Here is a 25,477-nt window from a genome sequence, read left to right on the forward strand (position 1 = left end):
TTATTTGATGTTTTACTTTTGTAAGTGTCACTAATGACATTGTTATTTGTCAAGAAGCATATAAAATTACGTATATAAGTGAGACAGTAAGGATTTTCCTTTGTTACAGGGCATCAAAAGCAAATGTCCAGAATGTGGGACTGACATTTCACAAGAGCTGATAGATGAATATCAAAATGCTTCATCTTTCACTGAACGTCATCTGAATGACATGAAAGAATATTGCTGTATCCTTTTCTGAAGGGGCAGAGTGAATGATAAAGGGAAAGAGAGGGGGAGGACTATATAAGTAACGTCAAAACATCTTAACTAAAACCATTTATTACACATATCTTATCTTCAAAATTTAAGTTCACTTGAACTATAAAGAAGTCAGTCACTGTCAACATGTGCATTGGCTTTAATAGATAATACTGTGTATTGATTCTTATGCTGATTTATTCAATTTCAACTACTTAATAAGTTCATGATCTCATCCGTATAGAAGGTCTGAGTATTTGACTATAATTGTAAACAAGCAGCTTCATTATGATACTCAAAATGCAAATTTTTTCAAATTGTAGTGGTGGTGGCCAATTACTTTATCCTCATTCATTTGACATTGAATCCAACATGTCACTGAACAACCTACAAAAACATAAAACTGTTTTATTAAATGATAACTATGCATCTTTATTCATTGTTGATCATTTACAATAAAATAGGCTTTGTTATATATATCATAATAATAATGTAGGCAATAGCACAGATACAGTCTTCAAATCTAGTCTATATTGTGCAGATCATAGAGTTATTTTACTTACCTAACACCCAGCTATACAGCTTCATTTTTTTAAAAAAAAGTTAAATATTCTAGACTGAGCAATGAGTAGTGGATTTCTAGATCTTCCCAGCCTATAACTCAATATATTAAAATATGACATAGCTCTGGACTCCTGGTGGTGATTATTTTCCACCATCAACATATTCAGCACTATTGTTCCCAATACTGTACACCAACTGTTGGTACTGTTTAACCTTTACACAGAGCACTAAAGTGCTCCTACAACCAGTTTTGCATGTTAGATGGGAGATATTCTTTATTTTTGTCTTAAAAATATTATTGAGATGGGGAGAATATTTCCATATGAGTAAGCCATACAAAATAAGTGAGTGGGAAATTTTAATGTAGTGGATAATGTTCTGTTGCACAGAGATGTCTGATCATTTACATCATTTCTTTTTCCTCTTGTATGTGAAGCTCTTCAGTTGTCTTTTTTAGGTAGATGCTGTTGGTATCTTTCATAATTTTGAAAGTCTCTGTATTTATCAGATATCAATAAGTTGCAATCAGACGTGGAATATGAGCTACTGTTTCTTTTAGCACACCATTGAAATTATAGAAACTTGCTTGGATATTTCTGCTAGATGTGCAGATTGTCATGAACTAAACATTGGTAGAGACAAGTATACCGGAATGTTAATTTTTCCAGTGTTTGTATGGACAGATCTAAGTATCTCCTGTAGTGTATTGTCATTCAGTTCACTATCTGTTTCTACCGAATATAAACTATTTTCATCATCATCATCATCTTCTTCTTCTTCTTCTTCTTCTTTTTCTCCTCCTCCTCCTCCTCATCATTGTCCTATTGTAGCCTACCTGATTTACTTGTCCGTCGAAAAGGCGCCGAAATTTTTTTGTGGTGAAAGTAAGTTCAGTCACATTAATACTATTTCGATTTTGTGAACCATTGTTTATGGCTAGTTTTGTGCAGATAAACAGGTAGCCACGTACTACACTTGACTGATGTCATATAGTAGTTGCAGTCCAAATGCAGTAACCTAACACCAACACCGTAGTTTCCTGTTGTCGCAAAAAATTTATCAGCAGAAGATGCAAAACAAATAACTGTCTACAGTAGCTCCACAATTTAGCCAGGCTATCACATTGTTCTTCAACTCACAGGAACATTAGTTACAAGTGCAGAGTAAGATTTTATTGTCATTAAACAATACTGTCACTACAGTTCAGAGTTAGAGATTGACACCGTTATGGGTATCACATAAGTTCACATTAAAAGTAACTATCAAAAATTGTCACTGAATCATTGAGCAATACGGCAGGACACAAAACGTGTTGCAAACACTAAATTTTTTGTTTTGTTTTAACATATCCAGCAGACAGACTGTGGTACATTTTCCTTACAGGTGGACATACACTATGTGATCAAAAGTATCTGAACATCCCCAAAAACGTACATTTTTCATATTAGGTGCATTGTTCTGCCATCTATTGCCAGGTGCTCCATATCGGCAACCTGAGTAGTCATTAGACATTGTGAGAGAGCAGAATGGGGTGCTTAGCGGAACTCACGGACTTCGAATGTGTCACTTGTGTCATATGTCTGTATGTGAGATTTCCACACTCTTAAACATCCCTAGGTCCACTGTTTCTGATGTGATAGTGAAGTGGAAACGTGAAGGAACAAGTACAGCACAAAAGCATACAGGTCAACCTCGTCTGTTGACTGACAGAGACCGCCGACAGTTGAAGAGGGTTGTAAAGTGTAATAGGCAGACATCTATCCAGATCATCACACAGGAATTACAAACTGCATCAGGATCCACTGCAAGTACTATGACAGTTAGGCAGGAGCTGAAAAAACTTGGATTTCATGGTCAAGCGGCTGCTCATAAGCCACACATCATGCTGGTAAATGCCAAAAGACGCCTCACGTGGTGTAACGAGCGTAAACATTGGGTGATTGAACGGTAGAAAAACATTGTGAGGAGTGACGAATCATGGTACACAATGTGGCAATCCAATGGCAGGGTGTGGGTGTAGCGAATGTCCCGTGAACGTCATCTGCCAGCATGTGTAGTGCCAACAGTAAAATTCAGAGGCGGTGGTGTTATGGTGTGGTCATGTTTTTCATGGAGGGACTTGCACCCCTTGTTTTGCATGGCACTATCACAGCACGGGCCTACATTGATGTTTTAAGCACCTTCTTGCTTCCCACTGTTGAAGAGAAATTCAGGGATGGCGATTGCATCTTTCAACATGCACGAGCACCTGATCATAATGCACGGCCTGTGGCGGAGTGGTTACATGACAATAAAATCCCTGTAATGGACTGGCCGGCATAGAGTTCTGACCTGAATCCTACAGAACACCTTTGGCATGTTTAGGAACACGAACTTCGTGTCAGGCCTCACCGACCGACATTGATACCTCTCCTCAGTGCAGCACTCCATGAAAAATGGGCTGCCATTCCCCAAGAAACCTTCCAGCACCTGATTGAATGTATGCTTGTGAGAGTGGAAGCTGTCATCAACGCTAAGGGTGGGCCAACACCTTACTGAATTTCAGCATTACCAATGGAGGGCGCCACGAACTTGTAAGTATCCCCCTTAAAGGATATGGCGGCTAAGGAGGGGAAGAAATCCAGTGTGCACTCTGTGTGCATTCCGGGTGGAGTCATTCCTGATGAGGAAAGGGTCTTTCCGGATGCCATGAAGAGCACAGGGTGCAGCCAGCTGCAGGTGGTGGCACATGTCGGCACTAATGACGTGTGTCGCTTTGGATCTGAGGAAATTCTCTCTGGATTCCAGCGGCTATCTGATTTGGTGAAGGCTGCCGATCTAGCTTATGAGATGAAGGCAGAGCTCACCATCTGCAGCATCATTGACAGAACCGACTGCGGACCTTTGGTGCAGAGCCGGGTGGAGGGTGTGAATCAGAGGCTCAGACGGTTTTGCGACCGTGTTGGCTGCAGATTCCTTGACTTGCGCCATAGGGTGGTGGGGTTTCGAGTTACGCTGAATAGGTCAGGAGTTCACTACACTCAGCTGGCGGGTACCCGGATAGCGGAGGCTGTGTGGTGTGGACTGGGCGGTTTTTTAGGTTAGAAGGCCTCGGGAAAGTACAGGGTGGGCTGCTATCTCAAAAGGTGCATGGCAAATACAGGACGTGCTAGGATCAAGGAACAGTCAGAATTGTAGTTGTAAATTGTTGTAGTTGTGCTGGGAAAGTCCCTGAGCTTCAAGCGCTAATAGAAAGCACAGAAGCTGAAATCGTTATAGGTACAGAAAGCTGGCTAAAGCCTGAAATAAGTTCTGCAGAAATTTTTACGAAGTCTCAGACGGTGTTCAGGAAAGATAGATTAGGCAGAATTGGTGGTGGAGTGTTTGTGTCTGTCAGTAGTGGTTTATCTTGTAGTGAAGTCGAAGTAGATACTCCATGCGAATTGGTATGGGTGGAGGTTATACTTAACAGCCGAACTAAGTTAATAATTGGCTCCTTCTACCGAACCCCACACTCCGATGATATAGTTGCTGAACAGTTCAGAGAAAATTTGAGTCTCGTAACAAATAAATACCCCACTCATACGGTTATATTTGGTGGGGACTTCAACCTTCCCTCGATATGTTGGCAAAAATACTTGTTCAAAACCGGTGGTAGGCAGAAAAAATCTTCCGAGATTATCCTAAATGCTTTCTCCGAAAATTATTTCAAGCAGTTAGTCCACGAACCCACGCAAATTGTAAATGGTTGCGAAAACACACTTGACCTCTTAGCCACAAACAATCCAGAGCTGATAGAGAGCATCATGACTGATACAGGGATTAGTGATCACAAGGTCATTGTAGCTAGGCTCAATACCGCTTCTTCCAATTCCACCAGAAACAAATGCAAAATAATTTTATTTAAAAAAGCGGATAAAGTGTCACTAGAAGCCTTCCTAAGAGACAATCTCAATTTCTTCCGAACTGACTATGCAAATGTAGACAAGATGTGGCTCAAATTCAAAGATATAGCAGCAACAGCAATTGAGAGATTCATACCTCATAAATTGGTAAGAGATGGAACTGATCCCCCATGGTACACAAAACAGGTCCGAACGCTGTTGCAGAGGCAACGGAAAAAGCATGCGAAGTTCAGAAGAACGCGAAATACTGAAGATTGGCTAAAATTTACAGACGCGCGAAATTTGGCACGGACTTCAATGCGAGATGCCTTTCATAGGTTCCACAACGAAACATTGTCTCGAAATTAGGTAGAAAATCTGAAGAAATTCTGGTCGTATGTAAAGTACACAAGCGGCAAGACACAATCAATACCTTCGCTGCGCAGTGCCGATGGTACTGTTACCGATGACTGTGCCGCTAAAGCGGAGTTATTGAACGCAGTTTTCCGAAATTCCTTTACCAGGGAGGATGAATGGAATATTCCAGAATTTGAAACACGAACAGCTGGTAGCATGAGTTTCTTAGAAGTACATACCTTAAGGGTTGCGAAGCAACTCAGATCGCTTGATACGGGCAAGTCTTCAGGTCCAGATTGTATACAGATTAGGTTCCTTCTGAAAGGACAGTTGGGTCTTGAACTTTTTATTGCATGGCGAATTTGGATGTTTCCATTCCAAGCTCTGCCTTTCACTCTCCAGCTCATAATGATGGATCCATGTTTCGCCACCAGTAATGATTCTGTCTAAGTAGTTGTTCCATTCATTGCCATAGTGATCCAAATGCTTTTTGCAGATTTCCAAGCATGCTTGTTTATGCAACTGTGTGAGATGTTTTTGGACCCATCTTGCACAAACTTTATGAAACCCAAGTCTGTTGTGGATGATTTCGTAGGCAGAACTGTGACTAATTTTCAGATAATGTGCCACTTCATCAATAGTTAATCGTCTGTCTAAAAGAATCATTTCACATGAACGCTCAAAGGTTTCTTCATTTGCAGTGGTAAATGGTTGTCTGGCACCTTCATCGTGCGTAACACTTGGATGACCATTTCGGACTTTTTCAATCCATTCGTAGACACTCCGTTGTCACAAAACACTGTTTCCATACTGTACCGAAAATCTTTGATGAATTTCGGCCGCTGATATGTCTTCCAACCACAAAAAACGGATCACTGAATGTTGCTCTCCTTTGATGCAAATAGACAGTGGAGCAGCCATGATTAATAGCATGGCCGCGGTAACAAAACTAACCTAGCAGCTTGAAAATTGCAGAGATATAACAACAAATAGACAAAGTATGTGTCATCAACGTAAAATGACAATACTACCAAAATAAACAAAACTATAACTAAATTGCGGATAATAATTGACTTTCTCTCATAGCAAATGATTGTGCGAACTTTAATTAATTGTAACTTTTAATTTACAGTGCCATAATGAAAACTCATAACATAAATGAAATCAGAACACTCGAAATGAGAATCTGAACAATACATTTAAGTGAAATTAAATCTAAGTAGAATCTTAAGATTTTCATATAAGTATTACATGCCAGTAGGTAGATGTATTGAAAATAAGATAAAAATTACCAAAAAAAAAGCTACTTATGGGAGAAGAAGAATGCAACAGATGGAAAGAATCCACACCTGCAATGTCACACTATAGTCATGGGGAGCACTCTAATGTTTTGTTTCATGTTTTGGCAATTTATTTAAATACAACTTAATAGCAGGATGCTTTTCTACTCACCTTAGTCACCATTTAACCAAAATCAGAAATATCATGTGCATGATCTGTTTATGGATCCCACAAACATTTTTCTGAATGTTATCATGTTTTAACTGTGTGCATTTTATTTTCTAAGGCAGAATTTGTTGACCAGTCCAACATTTTCTGTAACAGAAGTAGTAAACTGCTTAAAACTATAGTCAGGCTGGCCTGTGTACCAGACCAGTGATCGTCAATTTAAGATAAATTTGCAGATTTTTCATTGTAGACTAGTATGTGCCATTTAATTGTTTTGTTAATTGTTTTATGTTCTTCAGCAAAGCCGAATTTTTATTTACATCTTTTACATTTTTTCAGAATTGGCACTCCGTATTCTCTCTTTCTCTATTTAGTGCATCATTAGCAGGGTCCTGCAATCCTTTCGCTGCACGTGTATACTTTACTGCTTGTTCCTTGTTCTTTATCTTCTTCCAAGAACTTCTGTATTTTTAATGGGCATCTTATATCCTATATTTTGACGAGGTGTCTACACTGTCATTCTTTCCCTATTTTCATCATAACTAATTTTCCCCAATTTTTACATCATGCATCTTCTCCTCATTACAGCCATCTCTTAAAATTACAAATTTTTTCTCACTCCTTTTTAACTACTCATATTTCTGAATTACATGAAACAGCTACCTCAATAATTTGTGATTTTTGTTTTTAATGAAAATTCTGATTGGTTTACTTTACCAAACAGTGGTCATTGTTGTTGTGTGCACATTGTCCAAGATTACCATCATCATTTTTGTGCAATTTTCAAGCATATTGCTTGGAAAAATTGGAACAGTATTATGACATCTACTGAGAAATAATATATTACAGAAGTGGGATGACACAGAATAACTTAAGTTTCATTATTATCATTAAAAGATAATTTGTAGATGAAATTCATGTAATATATACACACGGCTGCACAAATCTGTGAAGTTCTGTTATGTTCCTGACTTATTAAAAGATCTGGATATCTGCATTAGTTGTTTAAAAAAACAAGAAGGACTTTTCCACCCTTACAATCTGCAGCATGTAAAAACATTGGATATGGCATTTGAAACTGCTATTCAGATGGGCTTATTTACGCAGGCAAGAAAATATGGCGAGGAGCTAATTCCAGGCCTCAGGTAATATTTCCAATCATTATTGAAGTATATTTTAAGTAAATGCTGATGTTACAGAGATTGCTCAAAGCTTTGCAATGGAACACTTGGGGATTACGTGTTGAAGATTCTTTATGAGATTTGCAGTTAAGCTCTCCCAATGATTTTCCATTCAGTTTTAATTAATTGCAACAACATATTTCCATCTTCAAATTAGTTTGCATGAACAGTGAAGATGAGGTTATGTTTGTACATTGTGTTGGGACTTAACTACACATTTACATCTGTATCAGAGCATGACAAGAAAGTTAAGGGGACATTGTATGTCCTATACCACCAATGTTAAATTATCGAATTTTGGAAACTTTTTAAGACACTAACTTACAATTTTCCATAATTACTGAATGCACCTTTCTAGATACACTGAACTAGAATTATTACTAAAATTGTATTGGTGGGGCGGGTTATCTTTTTTTTTTCCAAAAACTCAATTTTTTTTACAGAATTTTGTAAATAAATGAACATAAAAACAAAACAACTCAGGATATTTTAATTATTCTAGTTCCATATGTGTTGAATCTCACACTTGGCATGCTGTGAAAATTTCATGTCTCTACCATCAGTCCTTTTATAGAAAACAGGTCATTTATTGCAAAAAATGTAGTTCAGAGATATTGAGGCTTAGAATTTTTTTATTACAAATTCTTATACAGACTTACATTTCTGCATCTTTTATCCACTAGAATTGCCCTGGCCCATAGTCTGTGTCTTCTTCAGTGTCACAACAGCCCAGTGGTTGCCTCCTCCTTTTCTTTCTTGCTTCTTTTGTCATTTGCTGAGCATCTAACTCTGCTTCACATATACAAAGCTCATCCAGTTCCTGCAGTCCTTTAGCTGTGTTCTGTCCAAATCTTACCCCTAACTTCTCCACAACCTTAAGTCTTTCATAGTTCCCACCATTAAAAGTTATTACAGCATCAAACACTGCTAACTTTAGAGTCATAAGTCCAGCAAATACATTTTTAGGCACACGGCACCACACAACATTATTGAAGGACTCATTCACATTCTGGGTCTTCCCATGTAAACACTTCTTTAGTATCTCAGGATTTGCCAAATCTCTGTAAATAAGTTTGATTACCTCCATTACTGTCAAAGGAAGAGAATGTTTATGTGTAAATTCATGCAGGGTGCCAGAAAATTCAGAAGTGACCACGACCCCTAGTGCATCACTTCAGGAACATTATCGTGGTTTCCTTCACTGCTAGCACATGTGTTTTACAAGTACTTCAGATGAAAATGCAGGTCTCACATATCTGTTACCCGCAAATTTGCATTTCTTGAAGTTACTTTTACGTTAGTTATTTTATTGTGTATACAAAGCAATAGAAGTTAGCTTATTACAAAAGTAGCCGATAAGCACACTACTTTAAAAAAAAAACTAGTATCAGAAAAAAAGGACTGATTTGTTTATTTGTAATGCCAACTTCTGAGACATAGCAGTAGGCACAAAACAAAGCAATTCACAGCCTTCTAGACTGTGTAGTTCCCAAGATATGACTGCTCAACTGTTGTAGTATATGCGTAGCCACGAAATTTGACAGTCACATATTAACATTCAAAATACTATTTGAAGGTCTCACAATTGTCTGGTTTTAATGTATTATTTACCAAAATGTTCAGGAAACTCCAAACTACATTATGGTGTAGAAAACAGAAAATGTCAAATTTCCCAACGAATTTCACGTACAATGTCCCTGTAAGTGATTATAATAATTTAATTGCAGCAATTAAAAGTGGTATTTAGATACTGTCAAATAATTAGAATAAAAATCCAAGTTACTTAAGGAAACAAGTACAAAGAAATCTTAATTTTGAAACAGAAGAATGATATACTAAGCCTTTATCCAATCTCCCCCACAAACTATTTCTTGAGATAATTAACATATTCGAGTAAGAGGAAGTATTGACTGTGTACAGAGGAGCATGCCAAAGATTAGAAGCAATTTAATCAACTCAGTTATAACTGCTGCGAAAATAGTAATCAATCGTATATGCAAATTCTTATAGGTAGTGATGGTCCCATAAAAATATTAAGATTTGATCATGTAGTCAAAGTGTAAATAAGATAATCAGTTATAGTGTGTACAGCACATCAGTCCTTATCACTCTTTATTCACAGAAAAATAAGTAATATTGCTACAATAATATATAACCCCTGTATGGACTTAACAGTTATTAACCAAGTAAATATTAAATGTAACATTTGTTTAAAACCAAGGCTGTACCAATATGCTGACATTTCAAGGAAGAGTTTAAGTAATAAATAAATTCATTAAATTACATAATAAGCAAATACTAAAGTTCAGTAACTTGTTATAAAGTGATATTTATTCCTGTTGTGATCCCGTAGTAAGGATATTTATTCCTAGTTAACATTTTTTGTAGCAGTCTGTAGATTGAAGAAGTAGTTAACACTTAACTGAGGAAGCAGCTTGTCCAAACATGTTTATGTGTAATGTGTGTGTAAGTATTATCTACTAGATGGTCATTTACTGGAACTACACATTTTTGTAAATGTAATTATTTCCCAGATTCTGGGTTTGCAATATAGTAAATGTTGTCATTTTACTTTCAGAAAATTTTTAAAACATTCCTAGTTGTTGTCATTTGATGTTGAGCAGATGTTTTATTGGTTGCTGTATGGACTCCAAGCAAACTGTGAACAAAACACACTGTATGTCATCCTATTGAGTGAGTCCTGGCATCGTCAAAGAATAAAACACTCTCACAGAATCTTTAAGAACAACCCAAAGGCTGTGCCAAACCATAAAATAGTTAAATATAAGGGAATGTCAAATATAATATCATTTACCAAAAAATACGTTGCTAGAGGCTTATCCTTGACTAAAGACAGAAGTTTGATATTTTTTCCAATACGATTTGAGTAAACAGAGCATCGGAGTTGACATTGTATGTAAACAAAAGCATCTGTCTTTGATAATTAAATTATCTGCCATTCTAATATTAATTAATTTTTTAATTGTATTGTCCAAAAGATTGAAATCTTCAGTACCAAGAAAGTTGCCAATCCACATGCACCTCTACCCGATTCCCCATGCCTGATATTTGTCCTATTAGTCTACTCTTGCACTGTCCTCTCCACAGACTCCCTCTTCCTCTGTTCTGTCTCCATCTCCCATTTCACTCCTGTTTGTCATTGTGTGCTATATTCAGCTCCTTGTGCCTGCACCAGAGTGAGCTCACTAGTGCCACATTTGTATCCCACTCCCTTGCTCCCTCTTTCTTCTAGCTCTCAGCTATCCTCCCCTCTACATTTCCCACCCACTTCCCACCTCCTTCTCCTTTCATCAATTCCAAATAACACAATGCCTCACACCATTCAAGCTGCTGAGATGGAATGTGTTGTACTAGTTAGCTCTGAAGGAAGACATTCTCTAAATGTTCAGGAATGTTTTCAATCTTAGTTTAGGTGCATGCTGACCACTCCGCAACCACACATCAAGTGGTTACATGTACTACTATAATTTTTTGTACACCACATAAAACTTTCCATTACCATAATTATTCATAGACATCCAGCACAAGTTGAACCATACTTTGATCAAATCCATAGACCAGAACAGCAACTATTCATTTGTTAAACTTGACAGTCTTCATGTAGAGATGAAACAACCATTCTGTTGAAAAGGGGAAATGAGGATGACTTCAAATGGTTCAAATGGCTCTGAGCACTATGGGACTTAACTTCTGAGGTCATCAGTCCCCTAGAACTTAGAACTACTTAAACCTAACTAACTTAAGGACATCACACACATCCATGCCCGAGGCAGGATTCAAACCTGCGACCGTAGTGGTCGCGCGGTTCCAGACTGTAGCGCCTAGAACTGCTCGGCCACTCCGGCTGGCGAGGAAGACTTACAGCAGCCAGTAAGAACTGTCATGAAATGACTCAGTAACTGGGTACAGAATAATAAGCTTATAATAAACAGTCAAAAATACTAATGCAATGCTCCAAATAAGGATATGTACACTTGCTAGTAGCACAGAAGCCAGAAGCCAAATTCATAGAATTATAGCTGCAGAACAAATGGAAGTGGATAATTTGTAATTTAAAATGTGTATCCATAGAAATTACTTTTATCTGTACCTATATGTTTAAATTGATTTGTCAGAGTTTTATCTGCTGTATCCGAAGCCTATCACCTGTGTACCAAGGGTTTCCAAAACTACAGCCTGCTAAGGACACCACCCCTGGAGAGCAACAAAAACTATTTGGTATCAACACAAACACATTGGGTTGTTTTCATAATTAAACCTCCAGCAGCTGCTATGATACTGTGTGGTACCAGTATCACCACTACTGGCATCAGCACTGCCGCAAACGGCCCTGCCATTGTCGCACTACCGTGCTTTCACAAGTCACACGCTTCTGCCGATGTCCTTTTGCCGGGCGAGTATCTGGGTCACAGCCCAACCACTCTGCTGCGAGTTCACACTCCGGCCTTAAGATGGCTGCGCCTAGCAACTCGTCAATCGGAGTTCAGATCACCAAGATAACGAGGAGTCTGTCACTGCGTCATCCACAGACTTCAACCATCCTGTAGTACTGTACTGCTCACTTCTGACCTCAACCTCACGGAATTTGTACTTCGTCCATCCTTGACCACCTATCTCTCACCACTGACCTCAGCCTCCAGACTTCAGATTTCATCCATCCTCGAGCAACCTACTGCTTACCAATAACCACAATCTCACAGACTTCATCAGTGTAAGAACATTCCAATGCAAAGTCAATGACTGACTTTCAGCCTGAACCAAGAAGTGCAGACACATGTCCCAAGGAACTGTGTTCATGTATTCTGTTCATTAGATTTAATAAAAATACAGTTGTTCCTTGCTACCTGGGTACTTCATTTCATAGCATGTTCCGTCCCCTGAGTCACAAACGCTGCAACAATGAGCATCAAAGTTTGTAAAGTTTAGTCACAGTATGCAACACCAAAGATTGAAGATTAAATGTCCACATCCCATTGACTATGACGACCAGAGTGATTGGCTTTGGCATCCTGTCCCAATAGTGACTACAATTCAGCCCATCAGCTTTTTGTGCTTCCGTGCTTGCACAAAATAGTCTTTTCATAGTCATGCACAGCTTAGAACAGTTACTATTTTTTTTCCTTCTGAAGCACCTCATCAGTGCCAGATGTTCATACTCCTGTGCACACTCACTGTTCTTGCCACCTCCCTCGATTCCACAGGACTCATTCCTCATCCTGCCTCCTCCACTTTTCTGGGCTCGTACACACACTACACAATCCACCTCCTCCGCCACTCTGCTTCTTGGTTCCAGTCTGGTCATTAATTCTTATGAGTGAGTGCACTGGTGTCACTGGCACCTCTAGCATCAGGGTATCTGCCTCAGGCACATCTGCTAGCAGGTATCCTGCAGCCGACCCACCAACAGCTGACCCCCCTGCCAGCAGCCTGCCCTCCCACCAGCAGCCTGCCCGCCCCCTCCCCCCCTTCCCTCCCCTTGGCAGCCTGCACGCCCACCCGCATCGGCATCCTGCACGCCTGCCGGCATCCTGCACGCCTGCCGGCATCGTGCCTTCCTGCCGGCATCGTGCCTTCCTTCCGGCATCGTGCCTTCCTGCCGGCATCGTGCCTTTCAGCCAGCAGCCTGCTCCCCCACCAGTGGCTTCCACAATCGCCCGTCTGCAGCTAGCCCACACACAGATGGCCTGTTGGCAGTTGGCCCAATGGGCCATCCCACATCTGCACACTCTCCCCAGGCTGTGAATTGAACTTCCCTCAGTCTCCATTTATGCACTCCTGTAAATTTCAACACAGACCCAGACGGCGCCAGGTTTCATCCCAATTGCCACCATCAGTGGCTGTACCTGTGCTCCACGACAATGAAATGGCATCTCTATTGCTACCATTGGTGGCCAGGTTGACCTACCCAGAAAATGGCACAGTACATTTCTCTTTTTCAGATTTGTTCCTACCCTTCCTTTTCCAAGGCAGACTCATTTGCCACAGTTGCACCCAATACATCTGCCTTTGCCCAACACTCCCTGCATCCAGACCTCCACTGTTATGAACACCCAACCCAAGGATCATTTCCTCCACCCTGGGGCATCTCCTACTTTCTCTCCAAGATGGTTCTGTCTTATCTGGCAGAGGGGAGGAGGGATACTGTATACCCAGGATACCACCTGTGACACAGCCACCAACCGTGCAGCTGTATGCCGTGGGTTACCAAAACTCCAGCCCACTAATGACACTGCTTCTGGTGATCTAAACAAAACAGTTCGACATCAACGCAAACACGCCAGGTTGTTTTTATAACCAAATCTCCAACCGCCACCATGGGACTGTATTTGTCCAACCTCAGTGCTAAAAGTGTAAGCAATGCCACAAATGGCACTGCCATTGTGGCACCATGTCACTTCTGCGTGTCAAGTGCCTCTGCCGGTAACCGCCTGCTGGACGAGTATTTAAGTTGCCATCCATCCATTCTGCAGCGAGTTCACACTTCGGACTTATGCTAGCTGCACCTAGCAGCTAATCAGAGTTCACATCGTCAAGCCAACAAAGAGTATCTTGCCACAGGATCCACAGACTTAACCGTCCTCGAGCACCCTATCAGTCGCTGCCAACCTTGGCCTCACGGACTTTGGACTTAGCCCACTGCTCTCCATCAACCAACCTCATGAACTTGCATCAGTGTAAAAACATTCCTAGTGCAATGTCAGTAACTGACTTATTGCCTGATCCAAGTAGTGCTAACACACATCCAAAGAAACTTGTCTTCTGTTCATTCAACTTAATAATCATACAATTTTTTCTTGCTACCTGGGCACTTCATTTTGTAGCTTGCTTGCTCCCTCCCTCAGTCACTAACACTACATTATGCATAAGCTCCTTTTGTAGGTGAGAGGTCCAATAGAAGTAGAATACAACACAATACAATGTGGCAGTAACTACCAAATTAAATGTGGACTAAAAGTTCTGAAATAATGTTGGAACAGAAATTAAATAATTAAAAGACATTTGAGATTCTTGTGGATTTTTTCCCCCCTGTGGTGTGATGTGCTCGACCAAATGCTAGGCTGCAAAGTTAAAAATGTGTTCAGTAACTGTACTTGATGCTAACCTTCTTTCTGTGTGTCATCCCTGTGTCCCATCCTCTCCCACCCCACTTCTTTCCCATCCTCCAACACCCTGTACAGGAGCCTCTCATCCATGTCCCGCATTGTACTGACCCCCCCTCCCCACACACACGCACACGCACACACACACGCGCGCGCACACACACACACACACACACACACACACACACACACACACACACACACACCCATTCCTTCCACTTTCTTCTCCATCCTACCCTCTCACCCCCCTGTGGCCATTTCATGGTCTTATTACCATATATTGTCTTTGTTCCAAGATATGGTCTTCTTCTTCTAACTTTTTTTTTTTAATAGAAAATTGCACTTACCAAATGATGATCCTAGCTCCGATTGAATTAGTCCCTCTGGCTATCTGTACACAGTTGCCAACGTTTCTGGAAGTCTTGGAAGCAAGCAGGGAAATTTTCCACTGAGATGACACTTATAAGGTCATTTGTCATGGCCTGTTGGATATCTACAATATCTTGATGAAGGTTTCCTTTCAGTCACCTTTTCACTCATGGAAACAAGAAAAAAATCACAAGGAGTGAGGTCGGGTGAATATGGCGGATGGTGGATGGCAATATCAGAATGTCTGGCCAGATACTCAGTAGCAGGTAAAACTGTATGGGGTCGGGCATTGACATGCAGTTAGAACCAGTCCTAAGAGTACCACAAATCAGGACAGTGACATCAAATAGCTTGTTGCAAATGCTTTAAGACTTTGATGTAAAGAGCCTGGTTAACTGTTTAGACCTGGAGGAATGTACTCATGGTGAGCTAATCCTTTACTATCAAAGAAAGCAATCAACATTGCCTTTGTTCTCATAGGTTGTCACTTGTCTTTTTTTGAGGCTGATGATTGAGGACTCTGCCGTTGAGCACTTTGATGCTTCATGTGAGGGTCGTACTGTTAGCACTAACTTTCATCCTCAGCAATACTCTTCGACAGAAATGTGGGATCACATGTGGCTCTGTCCAGTAGTTCAGCCGAAATTCTTTGTCTTTCCTCTTTATTTTTGACTGTTAGTGTGTGAGGTACAAGCTTTGCATTAAGTTTCTGTTTCTCTAAATCTTCGCCTAAAATCTTATGACACACATCAGGATTCAAATTAAGTTCTTATGATATCACACGCACAGTTACATGACTGTCTTCTTGCAACAACTGCCTTATGTGTTCCATGTTTGCAATGGTATGGGAAGTAGACATGCGACCAGCTCTGGGCTCGTCCATCTTGCATTGAATCTCTGCCTTCTTGAAACTTTTTGTGCCACTCGAAAACATGACTTCTTGAAAGTGCCTCGCCTGCATATACTTGCTTAATTGCTGTCCAAAATTCACATTGGGGTTTTCCTGAGCTTAATGCAGAACTTAATGTTCTCTCTTTGCTCACAATCAGCATCCATTGTGTCTCCGTAACTAATGTGCCAAGAACCAAGTGTGTTGCTAAGCACAGCCCTGCCACCTATTGAGCTCGCCTGGAAATATGGCCAAGGTCATTTCAAGGACGTACACATACTAGGTAATATAAAAACAACATTTGTTCCATTTTAGTATTGCAAACTAAATAAAAAATAAAAAAAACCTCTATCCTGGAACCTTTCTGACAAAGGGAGTATATACCCAGAGACGATACTTTAAGATTTCATTCTCTTCCTTCTCCTATTCCTCCTCATGCTCTGCAATATTTCCCTGTTCCTCTTGTGAAAGAAAATAAGCTCTTCTTTCTACCATATCCATTGTATATTTCTGTTACAGGAAATATTATGGAGAACGACATCCTCTGCTTGGGATTTCACTCATGAAGTGTGGTAAGATATGTGTGTATCTTGGAGACTTCTCAGCAGCACGCGATAAACTGGAAGAAGCAGAACATGTTATAAAATTAACTCATGGTGTGAATCATATTTTATACAAATCAGAGCTTGAACCACTGTTGTTAACATGCCATGTTGAGCTAAAGAGTTAGATGTTTTTTCCTATTTATATAACAAGCTGTTTCCACACCTCCTTTTTATAAGGAACTGGCTATGTGAGGTAAAATAAACCATATTATTGCTGTGAGTGGATGGATGTGGTGTTTGGTTGTTAACAGTTGGATCTATGACTTGGTGTAGGATTGACACCTGTTGTAGCTGGTGAGAGTAAAACGATAGTCTGAAGATTTATAAAAATGAGGAAAGGCATCTTCTCAATTGCAGCTGATTGATATGTTATACACACATGCATTTCACTAGCTTTTGAGTTCTTTTTCCCAAAAAGAAGTGCTAGCTCGTTTGAAGGCTAATGTCATTTCATATACTGTCAGATACATCTTTGTGCACTACTTCTGTCAGCTGTAGGCGATGCTTACCTTTCCTCATTTGTGTTTGTTCTTTCCATCCTAAAATATCCCTTATAATAATAGTCTACAAATTCTATAGAGACTACTATTTTTCTGCAGTGTTGAAGCAATGAAATGGTTGTTGTTCTGTTGTAGTTGGGAGCATTGACATTATTGCTTGCAAAAAATTCAGTTATGATTTTCCGTGTGATTTGGGTGAAAAGGAAACAAGTGGTACAATAGAGTGCTTAGCAGCAGGTAGTATGTGCAGCACTAACATCAATAAATATGAAGAAAAGGCACTCAAAAAATTACTGTAAGTTTTCAAGGTATTATAGTCATCGTCTTCTGGAAGGATAAAGAACTGTTTTGAAATTGTGAAAAAAAAAAATTATACCAAAATTTAATCCTTTGATATTGAGTATGTGGGAGTTTGGGTCCTTATTGTTATAAATAACAACCCGTTGACCCACTTGTTAAAACAATGAGAACATTTATTGTCACACTTCAGACATACGTCATTACACATCGAAAGTATCACATAGTCAGAACATAATGGCCGCCTTGGCCAGAGATGTTATGGCACGTCAGTGTTGCCACAGGGGCCTCCCCCCTTGCAGTGCGGAGCACGAGGCTCTGGCTGTTGTGGGGGGGAGGCTGCAGGTGTCGCGCCATCTTAGTCCGGAGGGAGAACTAGGCAGGGCCGGGCCGGGGTTCGAGCCCTTTTGGATGGAAAAATGTAATCACGGTGCCACACCGGTGGGAGTATGCAGCGACCGGTTTGTGAGGTGACAGAGTGGATGGGGGAATAGAGGGAGACACGGGGTACAACACGTACAGTGTCCCCGTGGCATCAATGAAAGATTGAATGCGGGAAGGATCTAAGGAATTGGGGATCAGTGAGGAGTGGAGAACGGAAAGGTAGAAGCTGTCATCATCGTCGGCGGAGCAGGGGGGGGGGGGGAGGGGGCGTGGATGACTAAGAGAGAATCATTTGTCATTTGTGGTAGCTATACAAATGTCAGACGGTGAAAAGTGTGAGACGTCGATGGAGACGGTAGCGGGTTGTTGAATGTCAGGTGAAAAGTGTGTAGCGGGCGTAGCAGGAGAGGGTGGAGTGAAGGACGTGGACCCCGTACTCTGCGCAGTGAGGGTTCCCGGCATTGGGGAAGGGGGCGTGGTCGACGTATCGTCCCTTGAGGAGGCGGCGGTGTGGAGGTCGTTGTTCGTCGTGGTCTGTGGCGTCGGGTCGCTGGAGGTGTTGTCGTCTGCAGTGACCCACGCCGGCTTGAATCGAGACACTGACACTGTCGAGGGTTTGCCTGTGATACAGATGTCGAATGTATTTGACGAGCACCTAAGTACCCTGTAAGGGCCTGTGTATGGGGGTTGCATGGCGGCGCGCACTGTATCGTCCCTAAGCATCATAGCTTCACACGTGGCTAACCGCTGGTGCACGAATGTTTTAGGCGGAGTGTGTGCTTTTGGAGCGGGTGCTCTCTGTGCTCGTATCGTCTGTCGTATGTTCTCGATTAGCACAGGGTATTCGAAGGTATCTTGGAGCAGTGAAGGCTCGACAAACTCAGCTGTTAGGGTCACTGAGCACTGCAGGTCATCTTTATATACAGAACAGAGGCCTATCAGTACCCACGGAAGGACGTGTAACCACCGTTCCTCGTGGCACATTAATGCTGTCTTTAATGTGTGGTGCCATCATTCCACTAAGCCGTTTGATTGGGGGTGGTAGGCTGTCACGCGAATGCGGCCGATGCTGAAGAGCTCTCACATTTTTGTGAAGAGGATATCCTCAAATTGATGGCCTTCGTCTGTAGTAATGGTTTCGAGGCAGTCAAAACGTGCGACCCATGTGGAGAGGACAGCGTTGGCGACTGTTTCGGCCAAAATATCGGCTAGAGGGGTTGCCTCGACTCATCTAGTTGTTCTGTCAATAAAAGTAAGCAAGTATCGGTAACCATCCACCTGGGGAAGGGGGCCAACAATGTCAATGTGGATGTGGCGGAGTCTGCCAGAAGGAGAGCGGAAGATGCCTGAGGGGGGCATGCAGAGGCGTCCAACTTCGGACCGCTGGCACAAAATACAAGTGCGACACCAGTCGTGACAGTCTTTGCGAAGCAAAGGCTATACGAAACGCTTGGCGATGATGTGCGTAGTTGTGCGAATGCTCGGGTGGGCGAGACTGTGCAGTGAGTCAAACACTGAGCAACGCAAAGAGGAAAGGACGAGGGGCCATGGCACGCCAGTGGGAGTGTCACACCATAGCTCCAAACGTGTGCCGGGCATCGTCTTGCGTGCCAGGTGCAGAAAGTGATTATTGTCAGATAAAAGGTTCACCAAGAAGTCATCATTTGTTTGTGCTCGAGCAAGAGTGTTGAAGTCGATTGAGGAAGATATGCCCGAGATCCGGGAGAAATAATCAGCGGCTATGTTGTCGGATCCCCGAACGTATTGTACATTAGTTGTGTATTGTGAAATGAGGTCGAAATAACAGAACCTCGTAGGAGGTGGATCGGCTGGAGGGTTTGTGAGTGCTTGGGCGAGAGCTTTGTGGTTTGTAAAGATCGTGAGGGGGCATCCCTTGACTTCTTCGCGGAAATATCTAATGGCTTCGTAGACAGCTAAGAGCTCTCTGTCGAATGCGGACCATTTGCACTGAGAGGGAGAAAGTTTATTTGAAAAGAACTTAAGAGGTTGCAATACCTCTCCTCTGTGTTGTTGAAGTACTGCGCCAATATATATTTCGTTAGCGTCCATGGTGAGTGAAAGTGTTGCATCCGGGTGTGGATGGGCAAGCGTGATGGCTTCCGCGAGTGGAGTTTTGAGTTTTTTGAAAGACGCACACATGATCTCTGTCCACGGCACGCGCCTGTCGCCTGACGTTTGTAGCCCGCGCAGTGTGTCTCTGAGGGGGACCTGTATTTCGGCAGTTTTCGGAATGTGGTGGCGGAAAAAATTGATCATTCCTAAGAACCGGCAGAGTTCAAGGTATGATTCTGGTATCGGTAGCTGTTTGATAATGTCTATTTTCTCTTGTGTGGGCCGGATACCATCAGCTGAAACTATGTGTCCCAGAAAAACAACAGAATCCTGTCTCAGTTTGCATTTGCCTTTGTTGACGATCACACCGTGGGATTGTAATGAGTCAAACAGCGCCCGGATGTGAAGCTCGTGTTCCTCCCAAGAGGAAGAAAAGATAAAAATGTCATCCAGGTACGCATAGCAGAAAGGTAGGGGTTGTAGCACTCTATCTAAGAACCTCTGCCAGGTTTGGGCAGTGTTTTTCAATCCATAAGGCATGTAAACGTATTCGAAGAGGCCAAAGGGTGTGGTGATGACCGTGTTAGGGATATCTTGTTTGTACATTGGTATTTGGTGATTCGCTTTCTCATAGTCTACCACACTGAAAATTTTAGTGCCTGCCAACTGAGAAGCGAAGTCCTGAATGTTTGGTACTGGATAATTGTTCATGATTGTGCTGTCATTGAGACGTCTATAGTTGCCACAGAGTCTGTAGGAACCATCCTTCTTTGGTGTGAGATGAATCATTGACGACCAGTCACTGGAGGATGGGCGTACAATGCCTGCTTTTAATATATCCGAGATGATTGCTTTCGCCACTTTGAGTTTGTGTGGATTCAGGCGTCGTAGTCGGTGTCTGACCGGAGGGTCCTCAGTCGTATTGAGTTTGTGACATGCACCACTCGTGATTGATAACATGCTACGCACGCGGGGTGTGTGGTTAGCATTCGAACACTCATGCAATGAGTCAATGATTTGAGCGCACACCGGTTTGAGCGAATACCTCGAAGTGAGGCGAGTTCGGATTTCGTGCTCTGTAATGTCTCTTCGGTACGCTCAATAAGGGAGTTGAGCTTGGCCTGCGTTTGCTTGAGTTAACTGATTTCTTGTCGTTGTAGTAGCACGTCGCAACTTTTACTAGTTAACTTGGCTGCAAGAAGAGCACATTCGGTATGCAATAGTGAAAAGTCAATGTTTGTTGACCGAATGGGTGATACAGACGCAGTGGCCGTAAGGGCGATAGTCTTTTGCGAAGGTTGGTTGACTAATGTACTTCGCGGTATGTCTAGTGAAAATTTGTGGTGTCGCAGAAAGTCAATGCCTAAGACCGGACAAGTCACCTGTGCCACATGAAAAGTCCATCAAAACTTCAAGTATTTTGACAGTTTGAGCATTAAAGGCGCCGTACCTAACACTTTGATATGAGAGTCATTAGCCGCGTGGAACAGTCTGGGCAAGGAAGTTAACACGTTAGGTGCAAGAGCTGGGGTTATTACACTCATATCAGCACCACTGTCAAAGAGGAATTTAGTTCCTGAGACGAGGTCAAGAGCGAATAGACAACCGTCGGCGCTTACCGTGTTAGATGCTGTTGCTGCTGTAAGGTGTCTTTCTGCCTGTGCGCGAGATGCTGTGCCTATGGCACCTCGTGAGCTGTGTTTCCCGCCACGCAAGGGCTGTGACATTTCCTGGCCGCGTCGCCGAAGTTGGCGTGGAACCAACACAGCGGCCAGGCTGCGTTAGGCAGGGGTGATGTAGAGCTCCTGGTGTCTGTTGTGGAGCACTGCAGTGCGGTGTCGGTCATCACGGCGGATGTCGTGGAGGCTGTATCTGGTTCCCCGTGACAGCGGGCAGATGTCACCACTGTCATACCGTGAGCACTGAGGAAGCGAGCTCGCCCAAATCCTGGAGGGGGAAAGGGGGGGGGGGGTGACGTGCTGTTGAGATCGCTACCCCCACTCTTCATGCTGTGCGCTCACCTGTTAATAATCCTGAAAGCTCGATCTGTGACCGAAAGCTTCTCGTCCAAGGTGCTGTTGGTGAGTTGCAGGAACTGTAGCTGTAGTGCTTCTGGCATTTTGATGAGCCACATCGACCATAACGCTGTATCAGGTAGCAAATCCACAGGTGCGAGGATGCGGAGTTGTCACCATAGTCCCGATGGGGTGAGGTCATGCAGGTGTTCCTCGTGAATGATATGATGAATAATCTCGTCCGGAGCTCAAGAAAGTCCTTCACAAATGAGTCTTTTCGTGTTCGTATATTTCGTTGAAGGCGGCGGACTGATCACAATGTTGCTAATCAAATCCAAATGGTCATGCAAATGTCCCATCAAACACACGAAGCGTGATTCTTCTGAGTCAATGCCTGTGACGGCGAAAATAGAGTCGACTAATGCGAACCATGTGTTTGGCTGCATTTTTGCAAAAGTCGGCACAGTTTAGGTAACTTAGTTGCTTTGGAATCCACGACCACTGGGTGTGTAAGAGCCACAGGTGTGGGAGCAGTCAATATCAATATGGTGTCTGCGGGGGGGGGGGGGGGGGCGGATTAGGCCCAGGGGCCCGTAAACTGTTACACCACTCAGATCGGTTGTTATTGCTGTCTGATGTCTAGAAAAAGTGGGCAAAGTACTAGGAGAGGTCACATTCACTATACACTGTTCAGTTCAATCAGAAAATTGAGGCTATGCGTAGCCAGGTGCGGAACCGATTCACGGCATGGATGATGTAGCAGCCATGTAGTGGCACTGCTCTGAAAGTTGGTGCAAAGTTCTGAGGGGGGTTGTGCACCCCTGAGCGTGCAACGTTAGCAGGGGAATGTTCGGATCTCTTTTCACACTTTGTCCTGTATGTTCGAAAGAACTATCTTGAGGCAAGATGGCGGGCGGTACATACACATTGCTTGTGAGTGTTGTCGTACTGCAATCCACTCGCAGGTCGGAGAGCCTCGAATTGTTCAATGTATAGAGTCCATGCGTAGTACAGGTGGGTGGCATGGTCGGATTCTGACCGTAGAAATCATATGGCGATACACCTCGTTGCGTAGGCCACATAACGATACAGGCGGTTCACTCATACACACATGATTGTTATTGTTATTGAACTCAGGTAGAACACGCGAAGAGCGTCACAAACTGTCATCGGGGTCACCAATGTGGGAGTTTGGGTCCTTATCGTTATAAATAACAACCCGTTGATCCACTTGTTAAAACAATGAGAACATTTATCGTCACACTTCAGATATACGTCATTACACATCGAAAGTATTACATAGACAGTACATAATGGCCGCCTTGGCCCAAAGAGTTATTTGCACGCCAGAGATGTTATGGCACGTCAGTGTTGCCGCAAGTACTATACAATATAAACTGACTGAGACAGCAAGTAAGGATCTAAATGTAAAACTGGCTGTGTGAGACAATATTTGCCACATCATCCATGTTTTTGTTGTCTCCAGTCCGAAGATTGATTTGATGTGTCTGCCTACACTGATCTATCCTGTGCAAGTCTCTTTGTAACTACTGCAAACTGCATCGATTTGAATCTTCATACTATATGTAAATCTTGGTCTTCCTCCACAATTTTTACATTTTGCACATGGTTCTTATTAGCAAATTCCTTGATGCCTCAGGATTTGTCATATCATGTTACTCCTTTCAATCAAGCTATGCCAGAAAGTGTTATTCTTCTCAGTTCATTTCAGTGCCTCTTGATTAGTTACCTGATCTACTCATCTGACCGTCAGTGTTGTTCTGTAGCACCATTCTATTCTTGACACACTAAAAATAAGGTGGATCATCTACAAGAGTAAAACAGTACAAATTATTATTATTATTATTATTATTATTATTATTATTGCTATTATAAATAATAATTATTATCATCATCATGAAGCTTATAAAGTACTAGAAGTTACTTGAGAGCAGACTACATAAGAAATGAAACAGTATACAAGATCTGTATTTGCACTGTACAAGCCCTCGTAATATACAGTTATTAAGTACTGCCACCACCTGGTGTACACATATATAGGAAGGACAACACAAGACATCTCCAATTAGTGGTAACTTATAAACTGGCATATAGTTGGAATGTAGGAAAACCTAGTGGTGCAGAAGATGGTGGAAGAACAAGAAAAATTTGGAGCTGTTAGGTGTGTGTCTTACAATTAGTTCTGTATGTATCTATGCAGAATTATTCTTCTTAGACTCGTGGCAACAAACAAAAAGAATACCTGAATTGTCCCTGTCTCTCTCTACCTGAATGTAATGAAAAATATTGATTCCTGATAACATTACGTAATCAGTTTCAGGTCATATGTATTTGCTGAAACTTGAATTTCTATCACTGAAATAAAAGTTATGAACTGAAATACAGTTTGTGGTATAATTAACCATAATGCCCTTAGTTATGTTAATTTACATTTATGCCTCCTCAGTTCTTTCTAAATATGATACCTACTCATCACTGTTGGTGCCATCTCCCTAAACATCATCACTCATGCCCAGTGCCTTGCCACTATCGACCACTACCTCTCCTAATTTCCTTTAGGCTCTAAACCCACTGCCACATTCCTCAGACACCTTACTAACAACATCATGACATGCAACTACTTCTCCTTTGAGGGAAGATGTACAAACAAATCCATGGCACAGCCATGGGTACCAACATGGCATCTTCCTATGCCAACCTTTTTATGGGTCATGCAGCAGGAACCTTCCTAGCCTCCGAAATCCCCAAACCCCCTGTCTGGTTTAGATTCATTGATGATATCTTCATGATCTGGATTCAGGGCCAAGAAATTAGGGACTTCCTACCCAGTATCCTTCCCACCCTCCTTAAGTGGTATTCCATTGCCCACCAAACCTACACAATTTCCTGGTTCATCCCTGTGCCACTCCCACTGCCAACCCCTTATCACAGGGATTATATCTTGTGGATGACCCAGGTGCAAGGCCTGCCCAACCCATCCACCCAGCACTTCGTGCTCCATTGCTGTTACTGGCTTATCCTACCCCATCAGAGGCAGGGCCACATGTTAAAGCAGCCATGTCTTATAACAACTCTGCTGCAGTCACTGTACAATATTTTATGTCAGTATGATGACCAACCAGCTTCCACCAGAATAAATAGCTACCTGCTAACTGTGACCAAGAACAGTGATGACCACCCAGTGGCTCAACATGCAACTGAGCTCAACATGCTCATTTTCAATGGCTGCTTTACAGCCTGGACTGTCTGGATCCTTCCCTCCACCACAAGCATTTCTGAACTACACAGATGGGAGTTATCCTTGCAACACATCCTTATCTCCCATAACCCTCCTGGCCTACTGTCCCCACACCCTCCATCCAACAATTTCCCCTTTCTCCATTCTGTCACTCCCTCCCAATATCAAATGTCTAGCCCATGCACCTGCCACCCCTTCCTCCAACATTCCTAAGCAGCAAACCTACTGACTCCCTCCAAGCTATTAGCTACCAACCCCCACCCCCCTCTTCCTGCCTTCTGCCTCTCTCCTCATCTACTCTCTCCACCCAA

General features: G+C 42.3%; 1 protein-coding gene across 1 annotated transcript in view; it reads left to right on the forward strand.

Moving 5' to 3' along the window:
- Positions 1-16,958, forward strand: part of LOC126248565 (histone-lysine N-methyltransferase SMYD3) — a 112,027-nt gene extending 95,069 nt beyond the window's left edge. Inside the window, exons 7-9 of the mRNA XM_049949660.1 lie at positions 110-227; positions 7,456-7,618; positions 16,553-16,958. Coding sequence (XP_049805617.1) covers positions 110-227; positions 7,456-7,618; positions 16,553-16,763 — 492 coding nt within the window. The 3' untranslated portion in view covers positions 16,764-16,958. The remainder of the gene's footprint in view (positions 1-109; positions 228-7,455; positions 7,619-16,552) is intronic.
- The last annotated feature ends 8,519 nt before the right edge of the window (positions 16,959-25,477 follow it).

The sequence above is a fragment of the Schistocerca nitens genome, chromosome 3, assembly GCF_023898315.1.
Source record: "Schistocerca nitens isolate TAMUIC-IGC-003100 chromosome 3, iqSchNite1.1, whole genome shotgun sequence".
Classification (NCBI taxonomy): Eukaryota; Metazoa; Arthropoda; class Insecta; order Orthoptera; family Acrididae; genus Schistocerca; species Schistocerca nitens.